General features: G+C 41.4%; 1 protein-coding gene across 4 annotated transcripts in view; it reads right to left on the bottom strand.

Annotated features, from left to right (window-relative positions):
• Window positions 1–20,602, bottom strand: part of LOC150097813 (synaptotagmin 1-like) — a 153,763-nt gene that overhangs the window by 31,593 nt on the left and 101,568 nt on the right. For 2 of the 4 annotated variants that reach the window (XM_090406867.1, XM_090406868.1), the window contains exon 7: window positions 13,161–13,278. In XM_090406867.1, the coding sequence (XP_090262993.1) occupies window positions 13,161–13,278 (118 nt within the window). The remainder of the gene's footprint in view (window positions 1–13,160; window positions 13,279–20,602) is intronic. The other 2 variants (XM_090406869.1, XM_090406871.1) reach the window with 1 other exon arrangement.

The raw sequence follows: 20,602 nt of genomic DNA, 5'->3' as shown, positions 1-20,602 counted from the left end.
TGAAGAAATATATAAATGAGCAAGAAAACATCTAACAACCGATAATATCCCACCAATTAATAAAGGATTTCAAAGTAGCATATTCGAATATTCTGTTCAAAGATATACGAAGGATACATGATAAATAATAATACAATATTTTGGAAAGTATAACATCAATTAAAATTTAAGGAAATATTTCTAAATCTTGATAATACTTTTTTTTTCTTTCAAATCACTGATGATGCACCATTTTGTTATTTGTATATGAAAAATATATATAAGATCATCTGGGAGGTTTGGGTAGAACTTCGAGAATACTACAGCGAGTTATTAAGTTGTAATAACAAAAATTTAAGTGGCGAGCTTTTGAAACTGTGAGAATAGCGAAATTTTCAATAAAGCTAGAAATCAGTCTGGATAAACTGATTCCTTTAGAGCGCTCCTTCTACCTTTAGCTGTAGAGCGCTCTTTCTCGCAAAGCATAGAATATATATATATATATATATATATATATATATATATATATATAGAAAGTATTTTACCTTGAGTATAATAATTGTTAAAGATCTTTAACATTTATTATACCCAAGGTAAAATACTTTCTATATTTATATCTCCTCCTGAGATTTTTATCTAATAAGGTTAAAACACCTTGTGGTAACTTGTTCTGGTAAAATACTTATAAGCTCTGTATTACTAAAATCTTGATGAATGTTGTGTTCGTCAGGTAGTGATTTTCTAAGATGGCGGCTCGCGTGTTAGTGTTTCGTGTCGTGTATTATTGATGGTGAATTGTGAATTTGACTGATATGTTTTTAGAGATTTATGCTTATTCATTAGTAATATCAGTTAATTACTTGCTGCCATAAATAGGCACTTTATTTTCCATACTGGTTTATCCAGGTAAGTCAATTGAATTTACAAGGGCGATGCGCTAGGCCTACTGCCGCTAGTATCGCCATTCTTGTATTTCATATCGCCACATCTTATTGCTCGTAGACACCTTAGTGTGTCTACAGGATTTGCTAGTGGATCCTCAAAAGTCCACAGGATTATCTTTACCTGCTCGGAACACCTGAGCAATCGCTACTCTGTCTGCATCCGTGACTTAACACATTTCCAAATATTGTCATGGCAAAACCTCTGAATGAGGCTAAATTCGAGGAAGTTTACTTTGAATTCCTCAGACTGGGAAAGCTGCTGAGTGATAATTGGCCAGGAAAAGTCAAGCTCTTCGACACATTCCCTCCCACAGCAGTCACAGAGGATAATATGGTTGACATGAGTGAAGAGCCCATAACTCAGACACAATCAGATTTAGCACATTCCCCAAGTATGGAAGATGCTACATCCCAAGACAGCAGTTATTATACCTTGGTAACTGATACCGAGTTCCAATTAGTGAAAAAGAAAAGGAAAATCTCCACCGAGTGGAAGAACCCAAAACATCAGGGATAGAAGCACTCAATGGTCCCAAAGAAAAGATTCCACCAGTCATATTAAGGGATAAAGAAAAATGGATCCCTATCTCATCAGCCCTAAGAGAGCAAAACATCTCATTCTCATGGGCTAAAAACACAGATGAGGGAGTTAAAATACAACCCTCTACTGTCTCGGATTACAGACAGATGACCAGATTTATGGACAAAGCTAGCGTCCCATACCACACCTTCACTTTACCTAGCGAAAAGAACCTGAAAGTTGTTCTACGTGGGATAGCTGAAGGTATCACTCCTGAAGATGTGTCCACTGATCTCTCCAGACAGGGTCTGTCCCCAGTTAAAGTGAGCAGAATGCTCAGAGCAGATAAAAGACCAATGCCTTTGGTGCTGGTGGGAATAAACAGCACACAAAAGCAGATCTATGAACTGACTGTAGTATGCGGTCTCAAAATTACAACTGAGCCTCTAAGGAAAAGAGCATCTGCAGGTCAGTGTCATAGATGCCAAAGATTTGGACATGCCCAAAAATTATGTAAGGCAGCCTACAGGTGCTTGAAGTGCGGCGAGGGACACCAGACCAACTCTTGCACCAAACCTCGCACAACTCCAGCATGCTGTACAAACTGCACAGGACCTCACCCCGCCAACTACAAGGGATGTCTTTCCAATCCAAAAAACCGAGGACCAACAAAAGTAAATCTTGCTCTGCCACGTAACAACGTTTTAAGCAACCAAACAAATCGTCTTCCAGTCCGAAACACCTTGCCTTCTACCTCACAAGACGGAACAACCATGACTAAAACATATGCTGAGGCTGCAGGAACTAAGCCTCCTACATCTCTCGAGCTATAAAGCTCCAACATAACACCCGTTTTAACAGCCTCACTTGCCACTATGCTGCAAGAATTCAGCAAGACCCCTCAACATCTTCCAGAAAGAGATTCCTGCAAAGCACTCAAAACATTATAACAGCCATCTGTCATGAGTAGTAAATTCAAACCAAAAGCTCTTAAGATAATAGCATGGAATGCAAATGGATTGATGAACAAGATTTTGGAACTACAAGAATTTTCAACTCGTCTCAGTGCTGATATCATCTTGATTGGTGAAACACACCTAAGACCAGCTAATAACCCAAAAATCCGTGGATACACATGTACAGAAACGGCAGAATTGACACAAGAGGTGGAGGCACAGCCATATATATAAAGAGTTATTTGAATCATAACACAATAGACAAGCCCAAAACAGTAAACCTGGAGGTGACCGGTGTGGAGGTACATACCTTCAAAGCCGGGAGTCTCAAGATCTATGCTGCATATAACCCTCTAAGCATTCCTCTGCTGACAACAGATCTGGACTCCATACTTGGGCCAAATGATTCCATAATAATAGCAGGAGATTTCAACTCAAAACACACTTCTTGGTACAGCTCATCTACTAACACCAAAGGCCACACACTTTTCAACTATGCAATGCTCAACTCTGTTGTAGTGGCTGGCCCTACTGAGCCCACCCATTTCAGCCCTTCGGGTGGCGCGGATGTGCTGGACATTGTCATCTTTAAAAATTTAAGATACCAATTCAAATTGGAATCAGTCAACGAATTATCTCCTGACTACAGTCCCATAGTGCTTAATCTATGTTCATCAGATCAATTCTCTCCTCTGCACACATTCATACCATGGGATAAGTTAGCCAAGGTTCTTCCCGATCATATTGGTCCGGTACCCAATATCAGTAAAAAGGAAGAGATTGACACAGCAATAAATAACTTAACTATACAAATTCAGAAAGCAATTGAATCAGTAAGACAATCCACTGTCTTCAACCCAACTAACCGTATCCCTGAAGAAATCATGGACCTAATCAGAGCAAAAAATAAAGCCAGGAAGAGATACCATAATACCAGAGCCCCACAAGATAAAAAAGTATTGAACAATCTAAACAGGCGGGTCCGAGAAGCTCTTCAAAAACACAGAAACCATCAATGGGAAGCCAAATTGGCTAACATCAGTACTGAAGATTATTCTGTATGGAAATTCTTAAGAGCAATCCGCACCAAAAAGCAACTCATACCCCCTATCCAAACCTAGAAAGGGACAGTTCACGAAGATGAAGAGAAAGCCGAAGCTCTAGAGATAACCTAGAATCTCAACGCAAACCATCGTATACTAATTTAAATATCAACCTTATGTACAAGATTCATCGTCATGTTAGGTCAACCTTAAGACAGAACACTGTCAACTCTGAACAAATCACTCCTACAAATCCAACAGAAATGATAAATATCATCTCCCATCTAAACAATAAAAAAGCTCCAGGACCGGATGGCATAACTAACAGAATAGTTATGCCATCCGGAATAAAACTACTTCCAAGAAAGGCCATAGTCCATCTCGTCAACATTACAAATGCCATCTTTAGATTCCAGCATTTCCCTTCTACATGGAAAACAGCCACAATCATACCACTGAAGAAGCCAGGAAAAAATGCTCACCTTCCTGAAAGCTACAGACCCATAAGCCTATTATCCAGCCTCGGAAAGGTGACAGAGAAAGTGATCCTCTCAAGATTCCAAGCAGAAACAGATAAGTTAGGAATTTTGCCTAACGAACAGTTCGGCTTCCGTAGGGCCCATAGTACAGCCCAACAAGTGCACCAGCTGGTAGAAATCATTACTAAAGGTTTCAACTGGAAACTCAATACAGCTGCCGTCTTCATCGACGCAGAGAAGGCGTTTGATAAAGTATGGCATCAAGGTCTTCTCTACAAACTGATAAAATTTAATTTTCCAGTCAGGCTAATAAAAGGTAATACATTCTTACCTGAAAGACAGATATATGCAGGTCAGGGTAGGCGAAACGGTTTCGACCAGACGCAGGATCTCGGCAGGCGTACCTCAAGGATCTCTTCTGGCGGCACCTCTACTGTTTTCAATCTATGTAGCAGACATCCCTCTGAACCCAAGAACAACATTCACTGCATTATATGCAGATGATACAGCACTGATCGAAAGATCACTGAGCCCAAAACTGGCAACTAAAAGACTACAAAATAGCATACACACTTTAGAAAAGTGGATGGCAGACTGGAGGATCCAAGTTAACCCCCAGAAAAGCTCAGCCATACTGTTTACTAGAAAGAAAATCCATACCATGGAGGATATTTATTTATTGGGAGTAAAGATTCCATGGCAGACTGAAGTTAAATATCTTGGAGTGATTCTTGATAGTAAACTCCTATTCAACAAACATATTAGTTACATTACCTCAAAGACATCCAACGTCTTAGCACAGCTCTACCCTATGATCAACAGACAAAGTAAACTGGACAATTTACAAGATGGTAATTAGACCGGTTATCACTTACGCATCCCCAGCTTGGAGCCACACCGCAAATTAAAACATTCTAAAACTTCAGAGATTACAGAATAAGTGCCCAAGGATGATTCTGGATGCCCCCTGGTTCATAAGAAACACCCAGATCCATAGAAAAGTTAATATCCCTTATATCTCTTCCTTTCTCATAAATCTAGCTGAGAAGTTCTTTACCAAGACAAGTAACCATCCAAACCCGTTAATCAAGGAAGCTTCGGAATATAATGAAGAAAAAATCAACAAATATAAAAGACCAAAATCTATTTTAAGTTCAGCTGAACGCGCAACTAACTTCACTGCCCTCAATGGGCGAGCACATAGCTCACAAACACTCCATCCAACGCTCTTCCGTTACAAGACAAAGGGGAATATGAAAAGCAATTTTGCTTCCCCCATCTAGCCAGAAGTGTTATGTTAACTGTTAACTTAAATGGCGAGATGGACGTCAGTCCCTTGGACTTTTATCCCTTCATCGCTAGATTGTGATTATCGATATGAGAAATTTTTTTGAGCGCATGGCTCGCCCGAATTAGGGGTGTGTAGAATCGTGTGAAGCGATGATCAGAGCTGCCTTCGGCCGTTTGTGTCTCCATCTGTCGTTTTCATCATAATTTGATGCATCACGAATGAGTTGGTTGGGGTGGAGTGATGCCTGGGCGAAGTACTTGGTTGCAGTCTGGTTGAGATATGAAGGTATGCCTGGCATGTTTCCGTCTTGGTGGAGGAGAGCATTTCTAACAAACCACGGGGCGTCGAAGATCATTCGGAGGCATTTATTTTGTAGTACCTGTAATCTTTTGATGTTGCTGGGGGAGGTGTGGCTCCATGCAGGCGATCCGTACGTTAATATGGGTCTGATGATTGTCTTGTATATTGTTAGTTTGTTTTCTGTACTGACTTTGCTTCTTTGGTTGAGTAGCGGATAGAGTTCAGCTATTGCTGAGTTGGCTTTGTTGCAGGCATGTGAGATGTGGGAGTTGAATCTGAGTCGGTTATCCAGTTTGATACCCAGGTATTTGACTTCTTTTTGCCATGGGATATCAGTGTTAAACATCGTGACTGCTCCGTGGTGGGTTGCTTTCCTTCTTGTGAATAGTATGGCAGTACTTTTGTCGGCGTTGACATCTATCCTCCATTTCTGAAACCATTCTTCAAGATTTGTTGCTGCGTCTTGTAGTCGTTGTGTGGCTAAGTGTGGCCTGAGTGATCTGGTCAGTATTGCCATGTCGTCTGCATAGAAGGCCGTGGTAGTTGATACTGTGTTTGGTAGGTCGGAGATGAAAATGTTGAAGAGTAGCGGCGATAGGAGGGAGCCTTGCGGGACACCTGCTGTGATGCTTCTCATGGAGGATCTGAGGCCACGTAGCTTAACTTGAAATTTTCGGTCTTTCAGATAGGATTTTATGATTTTTGCTAGATTTAATGGGTATTTTGCAGCTAATAGTTTGTGGATGAGACCTTTGTGCCATACTTTGTCAAAGGCTTTCGCCACATCCAGGAAGATTGCACCTGTGTGTTGTTTCCAGTTGTATCCAGTAGTTATGAATTCTATAATTCTGTGGACCTGTTGGGTTGTGCAGTGGCCTTTGCGAAATCCGAATTGTTCTTTTGGGATTAGGTCGATCTTGTCCGTTTCATTTTGTAGGCGGTTCAGAATTATCTTTTCCGCGATTTTTCCCAGATTTGATAGGAGCCTGATAGGTCTGTAGTTCTGGGGGAATTGAGGTGCTTTTTCGGGTTTGTGGATGAGGATTACATCTGCCTATTTCCAGCGAGTGGGGAAGTAGTTGAGTCTGAGCATTGCGTTGATGATCGCCACTAGATGCATAACTGTTTTATGGGGGAGTGCTTTTATGGTTTGGTTTGAAATCTCGTCAGGACCTGGGGCCTTTCTGTTGTTGAGGCTCTTGATGATTTGATGTACCTCCTTTGGTGTAGCATAGCTTGTATTGTCTTGGCTGCTGGTTTGATGGAGTGCACAGTGGACATGCCTGTGTATTTTTTCAATGAAGTGCAAGTCTGCATGCGCATAGTTGGGGCTGAATTACAGTTCCAGGGCATCCGCGAAGGCTTCTCCTTTCTCGTCGTCTCGGTAGGCCATGCCCCTTTCTCCCTGGATTGGCTGAATGTTGGGGCGGTCGCTGCGAAGGGCTTTCGTCATTTTCCACAATGAGTTGTCTTTGGTGTTTAAGGAGCTTAGCTTCTTCTCCCACAGCTGGTTTTTGTGATCTTTGATCGCATATCGAACAAGGTTTGTTGCCCTGTTTAGCTCTTGTCTATCCTAGGGGGATAGTGTTGTATGGTAACGGCGTCTGATCCTGTTTTTGCTGCGGATGAGTTTTAGAATCTCTTCTGGAAGCAGGTTGGCTTGAGCTGGAGTGATAACGGTGGAAGCTGCTGCTAGGCCAGCTTGGATTGTGCTTTCCAGTTTTCTGATCGTTGTATCTATTTCTTTAGGTGAGGAGATGGTTGGAACGGGTCCTGTGAGATTGCAGAGGATAGCGTTCAGCTTTTTGAAATTTGTGCAGGACTGCCTGGGGATGATTTCTGTTTCCCCTCCTAGGCTTAGTAGTACCGGATTGTGGTCGGAGCTTAGATCATTGACTACCTGTAACTGGAATTGGTGCGAGGTGTTCCTAAAAATGGCTATATCCAGCACATCAGGTCTTCCCAGCGGTCCATAGTGTGTTGGTTCGGCGGGACCTGCTATGATGATGTTTCTTTTCATAGCGAACGTGTGTAGGCTCTTCCCATTGTTGTTGGAGTTCCTACTGTTCCATGCAGGATGTTTGGCATTTAAGTCTCCCGCTACAATTGTTGCTTCGTTTGTGTCGAGGAGCTGTGAGAGATCCGAGGCTAGTAGTGGTTTGCCTGGAGGGTTGTAGACTGAATATAGCTTTAGGTTACCTGCATTGTTGGTGTGTATCTCAATTCCAGTTTCTTCCAGGTGTGTAGTCGTTGTCTTCTTGATCTCATTGTATCTTATGTCTTTTTTGACAAAGATAGCCGTTCCACCTCCTCTGGCATTGAGTCTGTCATTCCTTAGTAGTGCGTGGTTCCTTAGTTTGGGGTTGTCGCAGGGCCGAAGGTGCGTCTCGTTGATTAAGAGGATGTCTATTCTATGTCTTGCTGTAAATTCTTGTAGTTCCAGGAGTTTGTTGTTTAGGCCGTTGCCATTCCAAAATGCGATCTGTATGAAGTTGTTCGAACCAGGTGTATTATTCATTTCTTATCATTGGGAAGATGACTTGAGTGTTTTTTAAGAACTTGTTCGTATCACTCTGATTGGGGTTGGTCTTGCTGAAAGCCGTTAGCATCTCCCCTAGGGTGGCAGCAAGGATAGCAGCTGTGTTCTGACTGTTGGGCATAGATTCTGCTGATTTAGCCTTTGAGGTGACTGCTGCAGCATATGAGCTGTGTGATGTTCGCTGATTGATATCTTCTTCAAGGGGTGTTACATGTTTTTCAGCTGATGGAGTGCCTGATTTTCTGTTGCTTGCCAGGTTATCTGGGTGGAGAGTGCAGCCTCTATAGTTGGCTGGGTGTGGGCCGCCGCAGTTTGCACATGTGGCTGGAGTTGTGCGTGGTTTGGAGCATGTGTGAGTAGGGTGACTGTCCCCACACTTCACACATTTGTACTCTGCTCTGCACAGTTTCTGTGCATGCCCATATCTCTGGCAGCGATGGCATTGTCCTGCTGTTGCTTTCTTTCTGAGTGGTTCTGTTTTAATCCTGAGATTGCAAACTGTTTTGAGATCCTAAATCCTTCTTTGTTCCTTATTAATTTCCACGAGAACCAGCGGCATGGGACGTTTGTCTGCCCGGTACATTCTTGATATTTTTATGGGCTCCAGTCCTTGAGATCTAAGGTCGATGGCTATTTCTTCGGACGTGATTTCTTCTACCAGTCCTCTAATGACAACTTTTAGGTTCTTTTCGCTTTTCAGTTCGAAAGTGTGGTATGGGGTTTTTAGCTCGTCCATCAACTTTGTTAGCCGACGGTAGTCTGATGTCCCTTCGGGCTGGATACAGACTCCTTCGTCGGAGTTTTTGGCTGTTTTGAATTTAATCTCGGAGTTTCTCATGGCCTCCGAAATTCTCGACCATTGTTTTTTGTCTCGTAAGATTACCGGCGGGACTCGTTCTTTGATCTGTGACACTGTGTCCATTGGCTGGTGTTTCAGTTCTTCGGGTGGTGTCTCTTTTCGTCGCTTTTTTTCTGCTCACCGTTTGGTAGTCGTCTGGTTCTTCCGGAGTCTGAGTATCTGTGGCTGGGTTGTTGTCTCTTGTTTCATCCTGAGATGTGGTGGGGAGAGGTTCTGAAGGTTGATAGTCCTCAGATTCGACTTCCGCGATTTGATGGATCTCTACTTTACCTGGCCATTTTGTATGTAGGAGGTTTCCTACATGTCGGAAAATTGCAAGTAGCTGCTTAAAGTCTAGTTCATCGTAAGGAGTGCTCATGATGATTAAGACTAGTCTTTTACCTTTACCTCACCTTACCTACTTACCTAAAATTTCTGATCACCTGTCTCAATCTTTATCTTTACCTTACCTTACCTTACCTTCACTCTAACTTTCACTAATCTCTGGGCCTCCGCCTCAATCAACAATCGAGCCCCAGATTAGTTAATGTTAAAATCTTGATATTTCTAGCCTGGCTCCCACTGATGAGACCTCAGTTACCAGAACCCGAGAGAGAGCTCCTATTCCAGTCCTGTTACAACGAAGGTGCCATTGCTTTGGATTCCAGTTGCCAGTTACCAGATTCCGAGAGAGAGCTTCTATTCCAGTCCTGCTGCCTTGGTAAGATCCCTTTGTTTTTTCCTTTTTTGTGGGTTCTTTTGGCCTATATACGGCATTCCGCTATTTTATAGGAATAGACTATCCTTGAAAAACCTTTTTTCTTCTTTCCTTAAGTAATGTCTTCGTCTTTACCGAGGGTGAGAACCCTCGAGTTCGAAATAGATACTGATATTCAGAAGAGGACGTTCGCGCAGACTATAATTGACTGCGTCGGGGCAGACAATATTTCTGGTTTTACCCCTTACGGGAGGGGAAGGTTTCAAGTTGTCTGCACAAACGCTGCAAATAGAGAAAATTACTGAAAGGAGTCGAGTGCCAGGGGAACGTTTTTCATCCTTTTGTGGTAGGAAGTCTTTCCAAAAGTGTAAGAAGAGATCGTATCCCGATAGAATATCTCGAAGAAGACACAGACCATAAAGTGGACACCTGTCCAAGTAGAAACCATGCAGAAAGAGTGGGAGGTACTATTACAGCCAACACTGCAACAACGGAAAACAATAGCAGTGGCATGGAACAGAACGACTTCCCAGCCCTGAAGGCTGCACATGAAAGGGTAGCAACAAAGAATCACACCGCCACATCGCAAAATGGAGTAACAGAGAAACCGACAGACAAAATGGTAGAAGCAGCCAGGAAAGACGCTAAGCATGAGGAGCCAGCCAACGACCAAACCACCGCCACAGAAAATACGCAGAAACACCAGCAGGAAGATCCTATCACGGTAGTTGAAGAAACAACAGAAGAAGAAACAGTAGAAATGGAAATTCATAGCGAAGAAACCGCACAAAAAAGCCCAAGCAGCCCTGAAGAAGGGAATGTGAAAAAACCAAAACCAGGGAGTCCGGGCATAGCTGAACCTGGAAAGGTGATAGCAGAACCCACAAAGTACTCTTATGCAAAAGCCAATGCACCGATACTGCATCTACTAAAAGACTTCCCCGAGGATGCGAAGGTTTTACGAAATGGAATAGAATTGTACAGCATTGTACAGAGGGCTAGGAATGCTAAAGTACTCCCGCAGAGAAAAGTTAGCAGATCACATCCTCAAAATCCACAACAACAGAAAGCAGGAAGATATAAGCCTTGCTTAACAGGCGGACAAGTCAGTAGAGTCGTCGTATTGAGCTGCCAGATTCGGGGAAAAAAAAAAGAATTTTTTTTCTTTTTCTCTTTCCCTTTCAGATTAAAATTTTTGCTATGAAAAGGTATTTGTCTATTCCACAGGAGGGGATATCCTGAGAACCTGGGCTGCGAAGGCCTACATCGAGGCGGTGCAGCTCCTTGTGGGCTGCATCACCCAGGCCAGGCTCTTCCCCCGCTCTTCTGATCATTCAGTTTGAAATTATGAAATTCATCTAGTTTCTTATTTCTTTGGTTCTGTCTTACAAATTGTTATATGTATTTAATGTTATTTACCAGTTCCTTTTTCCCCACTTTCCTCGGGTAGTCATCTGAAGAGGTGACTGACCGAGGAAAGCTGAAAAGAACGGATGGAGGGAGATAATATCGGAGATCTGCTTGGTGCTGGCATTTAAGTCAGGCCAAGTAGATCGACTGAGGCCTCTTTTAACTATCTACTACTACTATCCACTCTATCTTTCTCCTCCTCTCTCACTATCAATATTTACCCATAATGCAAAGCACATCTCCTCCAGGAGATGTGCTTTGCATTATGGGTAAATATTAAGATTAGTGATCAGAGCTTATTCTACTTTTACCATGAGTTGCCTTGGTCTTGCACTACCTACAGGGTCAGCTAGACTTGCATTACGTGCAGGCGCAAACTTGACTGACTTGTCTGTTTGCTTACTTGGGAAATGGAGTAAAACCAGGTTTAAAAATAGCGTGGTATCTTTAACACACACACACACACACACACACACACACACACACACACACACACACACACACACACACACACACACACACACACACACACACACACACACACACACACACACACACACACACACACACACACATATATATATATATATAATTATATAATTATTAAAAATGCCGGACACAGCTGTTCAAATTCGTTACGAGATCCGTAAGTCTGAATTTGTCTATTCCGTTGTGATTGTTAGTTTAATCTGGAGAATCGCCTTTGGATATCTTAGATGAACGAGTCTTCCAGCGCATCGTGGTTCATGTTTGGACCGAAGTTTAAGTGTCGTTGCAATCAAGTCTACTTCGTATTTCGATGGTTTATCTTTCTACGCCTTTAAAAGTAACTTTTCTACCGAACATCAAGGTATTTATAATAATATCCGGTAAGATTCCAGTCTCTGATAATGTTAATATTCATATACCTATTAACGTAATCATGAATTGCACAACCATAACAATAGAAAGAGTTTTAAAATATTTTATATTCTTTCAAACTTTGCAAACCATAACATTGCACATTTTTAAAACTCGAGTCGCATTTAGAAATGGGGTGAGCGAATCTGTGTATTGTAATTTCGCTTTAAAGAGAGGGGCATGAAGTCACTGATGTTTTTGGTGTCATGGAATCCATAGGTTCGTGTTTTACTGTCCATAATTCGAAAGTACGGCTTAACAGCCAGTCATTAATCCCACACTTTTCAAATGAACTATGTTCCTACAATTCGAAGAGCAAGAGCCGATGAGTCACTTTGGTAATTCATCGGCCTTCTGAAAGCGGGTCACGTCATGCTTAGCACAATGTAGGGTGTCAGCGATTATTACAAAGCCAATTTCGTCTTAAAATCGCTACGCCATAAGAGATGTGGTTCCTAAGGAACGAGCAGACCTCGGAATGAATATCACCCGCGGATTGGTGAATTGGGCAGGCAGATAACGCATGATCTGCCCCTAACAACAACAAAACTATATTACTACGCAGTAACAAATGGTAAAAAGATTCGTATTAAAGTTCGTTCACTTTTTTTAAAAGTATTTTCCTTCAGAATCCAGCAGGAAATGGTTGGCTGAGGGTTAGCGTATCCGCTCTCCACCCAAAAGGCTGCGGGTTCGAATCCCGCCATGGGCAGGGATGTTTGTGATTGTCTGTGGAAATAGTGTCGGTGGAGGGCGGTAGATGGCGTTGGTGTAGTTGCTGAATTGAGTAGTGGAGGACAGAGATGTAGAGTAGGTGTCCTCCCTCGATGAGTCTTTGGGCTCTCTGGAGGTGCCACGTAATAATAAAATGTAAGACTTGCCAATATTTTTTCTGCAGTTTTATTCTTTTGGCTGCATCACTTTACGTCAAAATTGAGTACGTGGCAAACAGAAATATAAAACGGGCAGAACTGGTTGGACAAGTAAAGTAAAAGTGATTTACAAAACAAAACATGGAAAATTATAATAATTTTCCATGTATTTATTTTTTTAAATATTTCAGCAAAAATAAATTTTTGCTGAAATGTTTAAAAATTAATTATATATCATAAGATTTTCATATAATTTAAGGAAGAATTACTGAAATACTATTAATCAAACCAGCAATTTTAGAACCCTGCAATTTGAGTTCTGATACCTGTATTTATTCTTCTTTCTTTTTATGACTTAAATGAAATCTTACCTGACAGTCCACCAACGTCCATCTTTTTGAGATTCTTAGCTTCTAAAATAACTACCGTCAATTTTCCAGCAGTCGGTACGTATCTGAGTGAAAAACAGATGTCTCCAAGCTTGTTTTCCTGCGACAGAAAAGAAACATAATGAGTGTTGTTATCGTGTTGGATAAAATGCGACGTCACAAAAGAATCCCAGCGTGCTAAACGTTGGTGAGATCTGTTGTCATGGCGACAAATGCACCTAACAATTGCTATGGGAATCACTCGGATACTATTCGTGGGATTTTAACGGGAAGATAAGCAGCGATAGGACTCATCCACCCACACTGTCAGACATTATCTTTAGAACGAATTTAGAACTCGACTTGAGATATTTCATTTAACAAACATTCTTTCTAGTTTGCGAAATCATTAATCTAATGGAGTCATGAAGGAAAATATGCCTTTTCTTACAAAGTAAATGCATATGAAGCTACAATTTCTAACAGCTAAGACGAACTACTCTTCCATTAGCTTTCTTGAAGTTAGTTCAATATTATACTCCTTCCGAAAGACATTCTTTTCTATCTTACTGAAGACGCCTCAGGCACTCTCTTTCAAAGACGGTTTCTTCTTCGAGTTGTGCCCCGTTCACTTTACGAAATCTACTTTTATTTTTCTTCGCATTTTCTTTTACTCACCCTTCTTGAACAGAATTTTCTTTCTTCGTCCCCACTCATTATTAATTCCATGTTGTCTCTCATTTCTCTTTGTCTGTGACGCAAGAAATATTCTAGATCTTTCTTAGCCAATATTAAATTAGTTTGATCTTAGATTGAGAGAGTGGGCTGTTTTCTCTCCGTCAACCATGTTTATTTTAAATTTAAAAAAAAATCAAATAATGACAAAATAATGTTATTTTAAAACATTTATCTACTTTTGTAGTTCGAAATATTTTTTATTACTCCCACACACCAGAGGCAGCTGGGCCTAGAGCAAATAAATACCGAATGTGGGTAGGGGTAAGGAGTAGAGTAATCTGTTGATATTTTTCTTAATTTTCTGCAAGTTGTAGTCCTTTGGAAATGCTTCATGATGGGAAACTATTCCACACAACGGAGGTGGATGGAATGAAAGATGACTGGCGGTAGCAGGTTCGGTGAGTATGCAGTTCAACTGTAAATGGAGGTTGAGCAGCTGTTGCTCGAGTTCCTGTAGATCTGGCAGAAATAGGAAGCATAATGGATGCAAGTTCTGCCGAACAATGGCCACAGAAATATCTGTTGAAGAGACACCATGCAGAAACTGATTTTCTACGGAAAAGTGGCAAAAAAAGGAGTCTGTAAGAGAAGAGTCATTAATAAACCGGTTTCAAGAATTTTTAGGAAGGTCTTAGGTGCACCTCTCCCCCAAACATGAAAGCAAGTTCTAGGGTTGGCTGGATTTGAGATTTATACATCGTACGTAACTGGTCAGAAGAGAAGAACCATCTTGGCTGGAAAACGATGGCAAGTTTTTTGGAAGATGATGAGTATGCCAGGAAAGAGTAATATTCAGTGCGAAAAGAGATATTTGCTCCTGACTGTTGAGCTGAGGATTAAAAAAAGTAAGTGGAGGAGGAGTTCTGAGGTCTTTTTTTGGGAGATGGAAATATAAGATGACTAATTTGTTTTCACTCCAACCGAAATATTAACCCGAAATAATTGTTTCGTTTCTTGTAATAGTTATAAAAATCACAGTTTAACGAGAAATTCAATAGAATATTTGTCTGTTAACCAGTAAAAACCTGATCCCGATCTCTCAGAGTAAAGATTTATTTCTGAACATTTATAAGGGCATTTTTAAGAATAATTTCCTTGCAAACCCTTTCTTCCTATTATATTTCATTTATTTTTCAAATAAGCATTTTATTTTTTCTTGCAATGTGTTAATAAATTAATACATTTTTAGGAATAACGTTGTACTGAGATATATAAAGAATATGAATGAAAGAAACTAATGCACCAAGTGTAAGTTAATGATTGTTGATATTATTAAACTATATTCAGATCCTGAACTAACTTGATTTTCAGTGCAAACTTTATCAAACTGTAATATTTTTAACGCAATTAGCCACGATCTAAAGCATTACACATCGCTCATCTGAGTTTAGGATTTTCACGTGTTAAAATAGAAATATTAGAAATTTGTTATTTTTACAAATCAAAATTTAATACCATTAATTAATTTATATCCTTTATAGTTTGGAAATTAATTTAATTTAAAACAGTAGATTATTGCTAAGTTAAAGAGAGATGGTAAATCCCGTTTTATTTTATAGCGGGATACGAAACTCGGATCGAAATCCATCGAATCCATAGAGTTTCATGCCGAAAAAACTATCGGCGAGCCCAAGTGTAAGTGATCACTTTGGTAGTACAACACCAGGGCAACTCCAAGCAAAGGTGGAGCAAGCTGCGTCACTAACCTTAATATTCTCTCATAATGTAAAACACGGCTCCTAAGAGATGTATAAATACTGTTTTACATTATGAGAAGAGGTCATCACTACCCAGACCGGTTTCAACCTTTTTTTGAGGTCTCATCAGTGAGTAGGTAGACCTGGATTCGATTCGATGGATTTCGATCAGAGTTTCGTACTCCGTTATAAAATAAAACGGGATTTACCATCTCCCTTTAACTTAACTCATGTCGCCGGTAAACTAGCCTTTTGGCTTAATATAGTAGTAATAACAATATAGGAGTACACCAGTTCAGCAATTCCATAGTAGAGGTATATGTAAGTTCGGTTCACTTAAAACCTTGATCGGTAGAGTGGAATCAATCGACCGTGAGATGCGGTGATTGATTCATTCAATCCAATATCCATGAAGGGTAATGGATGGCAATGCTGTAGCTAATGAAGTTCTAACTGAGGCTCGGCTGTTGCTGTTACCCTCCTGCCATGATCAGAGATTTAATTGCTCAATAACAACTTATCCCTACACTGTCCTCTACAGATAACGGGGAAGATGAAAAGCATTCTTGCTTGGCCCCTTTAAGCCAGTCGTTATAAGAACTATAATTGCTCAAAACCTTGATCACCACAAGGTAAAACAAATCTCAATAGATTAAATGGGACAGTAAGAGATGCACTCGAAGCTCATAGACACCAAGTATGGGATGAAAAGTTATCCTCCATTTCACCTACTGATCACTCCATCCGGGGACCTGCAAAACATCAAAAACAAAGACAGATCCCTTCCCCCAATATTCTCTGACCAGGGCCTTGCGCACAAAGATTTAGACAAAGCTGAAGTTATAGCATACAATTTAGAGGAGCAATGCAGGCCTTCGTATGGAAACCTTGACTTTGACCACATATATAAGATTCACAGCAAGGTCAGACACCCACTCAAACTTCCTATCACCAGCACTCACCATATTGCACCAACATCACCTGCTGAGATATATGACATTATTAAAAAATTAAAGAACAAAAAAGCTCCTGGGCCAGACGGCATTACTAATCTGGTGATTAAACTTCTGCCCCAAAGCAGTAGTGCACCTGACCAGTATAATAAATGCAATTTTAAGATTTCACTATTTTACTTCCATCTGGAAACTGGCTGACGTAATTCCTATACATAAGCCAGGCAAAGACCCACACCTACCGCAAAATTATCGTCCAATCAGTCTCATGTCCAATCTGGGTAATGTTGCAGAGAAGGTCATCCTCTCACGACTCCATACCTCAGTAAATGACCTAAACATCCTCCCTAAAGAACAGTTTGGTTTTAGGCAACACCATAGTACTACCCAGCAAATCCACAGAATTATCGAATACATCACCACCAGCTACAACTGGCGCCAGTGCACAGGAGCTGTTTTCCTAGAAAACAGGAACTCCAAAAGCATTTGACAAAATCTGGCATTTTGGACTCCTGCAAAAACTTATCTCAGCCGGTACTTCACTAAAAATGGTTCATTTAATCCATTCATATCTTCAGAATAGATCAATGCAAGCAAAAATCAACGGTTCTACATCCTCCCAGCGCTACATCTTTGCTGGAGTACTGCAGGGATCTCTACTGGCTCCATTGCTGTTCTCTATATACATGTCAGACATCCCGCACGATCCGATGACTTCCATTTTGGCCCCGTATGCGGATGATACGGCAATACAAACCAGATCTCTCAGACCCCATTTCATTACCAGAAAGCTTCAAGAAAACATTCTAAAGCTGGAGGGTTGGTTCTCCAAGTGGAGATTGGAAGACAACCGCCAGAAAAGCTCAGCCGTTCTTTTCTCAAAAAGGCCAATGTCTCCTGTAGGAGATGTGTTGCTATTCAATACTAAAATTCCCTGGCAGTCAGAAACAAATTACCTGGGTGTAATTCTCGACAAAAAGCTATCTTTCAATCAGCACACCACGTCTGCGTGCACAAAGGCATCTAAAGCCATAGCTTAGATCTATCCGCTAATTAATAGAAATAGCAAGCTCAGCAACAGAATCAAATTGCAGCTATACCAGATGACGATGCGTCCTATAATCACCTATGCCTCTCCGGCATTTTGATAATGTTAGCATTAGAGCCGCACCTCTAATGCTAACATTATCAAAATACAGCGAGTGCAGAACAAGTGCTTGAGAATGATTCTGAACGCCCCGTGGTATGCTAGAAACAATGAACTCCACAGAGACACAAATATTCCCTATATTTTCTCTTTTCTACGATCCTTAGCAACCAAGTTTTTCCTAAAGACGTCCACACACCCCCAACGATTTGGTTCAGCAAGCTGCAGCATGCGAGGCAACGGACATATTAAAACATAGAAGACCAAAAGCTATATTAGCTTCCTTTAGCGATGCATAATCTCCATGCCCATTCAGGGCGAGCAAACTGCTCGTAAATTTTACCCTCACTGTAACCACAACAGATAGCGGGGAATATGAAAAGCATCTTGCTTCGCCCCTAAAGACATAAATGTCAATTGTCAAACCGTGATATTCCAGGTCTACCTACTGATGAGTTCCAGTGCTAATCAAGATTGCAGTACCTGTTCATGATCCAGTTTGTGAGGAGTGCCCGATTCAGCGAACCTGAAAGAGCTGCATTTTCCAGTCCTGCTGCCAGAAGCTTCCAGCCTTGGTGAGACCTTTTTTTTTTTTTAGTTATTTTTGTCCTTTTCTTTTTGCCTGGTGCCTGCTTGTAGTCTTCCGCCTCTACCTAGTGTAGCAGGAGATTTCTGCAAACGGAGAACGCTTGGCCCTGGTTTTAAAGGTCTATCCACTTTAGTGAGATATTTTTCTCTCTTCCAAATGACTTCATTTCTGCCGCGAGTGAAGACCCTCGGTATAGAGGCAGGCGTCAACGTACCGAAGAGGACGTTAGCGAGAGTTCTCGCCGACATAGTAGGGGCACAAAAGATATTTGGTTTTACCCCTTATGGCGCAGGTAGATATCAGGTAGTTGTGAAAGATATAGAAACCAGGAATAAGTTAATGGCAGGTGTAGAATGCAAAGTCTACTGAAGACACTACAAATAGAAAGGTTCCCTGTAGAATATCTCGAGGAAGGGAGTGAGATAATAAAAAAGGTTTTCTCAAAATGGGGAGACGTACGGGACGTCAAAATCACCAACGATGCCGACTACCCCGACTGGAAGACTAGCGAGGTGACCTTCCTTGTGGAGATGAAGGCTGAGGTCCCCAAGTTTGTATTTCTAGGCTCTGCCAGGGTAGTAGTCAACTACCCTGGTGTAAGAAAGCAATGTTTTCGGTGCGGATCACTCGAACACCTAGGCGCAGACTGCCCCAAGAACAAATGCAGGAACAGCATGGCGGCAGGACATACCCTAGGTCAGTGTGAGGCACCTTGCCTGAAATGTGGAAATACAACCCACAAGGTAGACGTTTGTCCCAACAGGACACAAGCAGAAGGAATAGGAGGTGCTATATCGTCAACCCCAGCAACCACTCCAGTAAATAAACCTGAAACCACAAAACAAGACGACATTCCAGCTATAGGAAAACAGCAGAGGAGCCTAAAACAACGGAGCCGGAAGACTCTCCAGTCATCCAACCCCCAGCTATCGTGACAGTAACAACATTAAATCAAGCCGCCACCACGAAAAACTCAGAATGGGAAATAAAGAAACGTAACGCCAGGAAAACTCACATCGAGACGGAAGAGACCACAAATGAAAGCACAGAAGTAGAAGAAATGGAAGCCAGCAACAACACAGAAAAAAGCCCAATCAGCCCTGAAGAAGGAGAAACGAAGAGAACAAAACCAGATAACAGATTCCCAGAAGAAGTATCTGACTCCGAGGAAGAGGAAGAAAGGGAGATCAGAATAGAAAACCAAGAAGAGACTGAGGAATCAAGAAAAGGCAATATTACCCCAGCCGAGGAATCGGAGGAAGAATCCATCCCCGCCGTGGACGCCCAAAGGGTTCTAATGCGCTTAATCTCAGAGGTGATCCTTCAAAGGGCAATAGACAAAATAGGTGCACCTATGTTCCTCCTCACAGGTCCTGAGACCATAAGTTTCGAATGGGGAGACCTCTATATAGAAAGATTAAGTGAACTAAACCCAGCACAGCTAAAAGGAATCCCGGAACTAAACGAAGAAACGGAAAGCAAGCTGTATAAAGCTCTTCACCAAATAATAAATGGCCGGGAAAAAACAGTAGCTTCTCAAATCTTACAGAAGCATACAACAAAAAAAGAGTTAAGGGCAAACTAAAAACTTGTCCTCCTTTCAGGATCAACTAAATACTTAATTCTATTGTACAACTTATTGGTTCTCTAGTCCACTAAGGAGGGGGTAGACCTGAGAACCCGGGCTGCGAAGGCTTACGTCGAGGCGGTGCAGCTCCTTGTGGGCTGCATCACTCGGGCCGGGTTCTTCCCCCAACTTGGTTCGCTGGTTGATAAAGTCCACCTCAATACGGATCCCGCTATCGCAGTTTTTTTTTTCAGTTGTAAGGCATAGTTTAAGAATAATCTAAGATCCAAATTTATCAAACATTTTTCTTTTTTTATGGGTTACGAGATGTCTCCAGACACCTGGATTAATGTAATCTAAAGTTATGTTTTTCGGGTAAATTTTAAGTTTTTTTTTTAGAACAGGTGTAAGGAGATGATGTTTTACAGACCTTTTAGCCACAACCTCTGGTTTAACACATTTAACAGTTAAACAGGTTGACTGAGGCCTCTTTTTACCTCCTACTATCCTATTCTACCTTTCTTTAACTTCCCCTATTACTATCTGCTGACTCTTAGCAACCTTTATACTCCAAAGGCCGACGATGAAAGACATGAACTCCCATTCTACCTACTCACTGATGAGACCTCAAAAAAGGTCGAAACCGGTCTGGGTAGTGATGACCTCTTCTCATAATGTAAAACAGTATTTATACATCTCTTAGGAGCTGGGTTTTACATTATGAGAGAATATTAAGGTGTTAGTGACGGAGCTT

Source organism: Typopeltis vanoorti, chromosome 17 (genome assembly GCF_054136105.1).
Source record: "Typopeltis vanoorti isolate ZY-2024b chromosome 17, IOZ_Tvanoo_1.0, whole genome shotgun sequence".
Taxonomy (NCBI): domain Eukaryota; kingdom Metazoa; phylum Arthropoda; class Arachnida; order Uropygi; family Thelyphonidae; genus Typopeltis; species Typopeltis vanoorti.
Note: the sequence above shows the minus strand (reverse complement) of the source record. Positions and strands in the feature narration are given on the sequence as shown.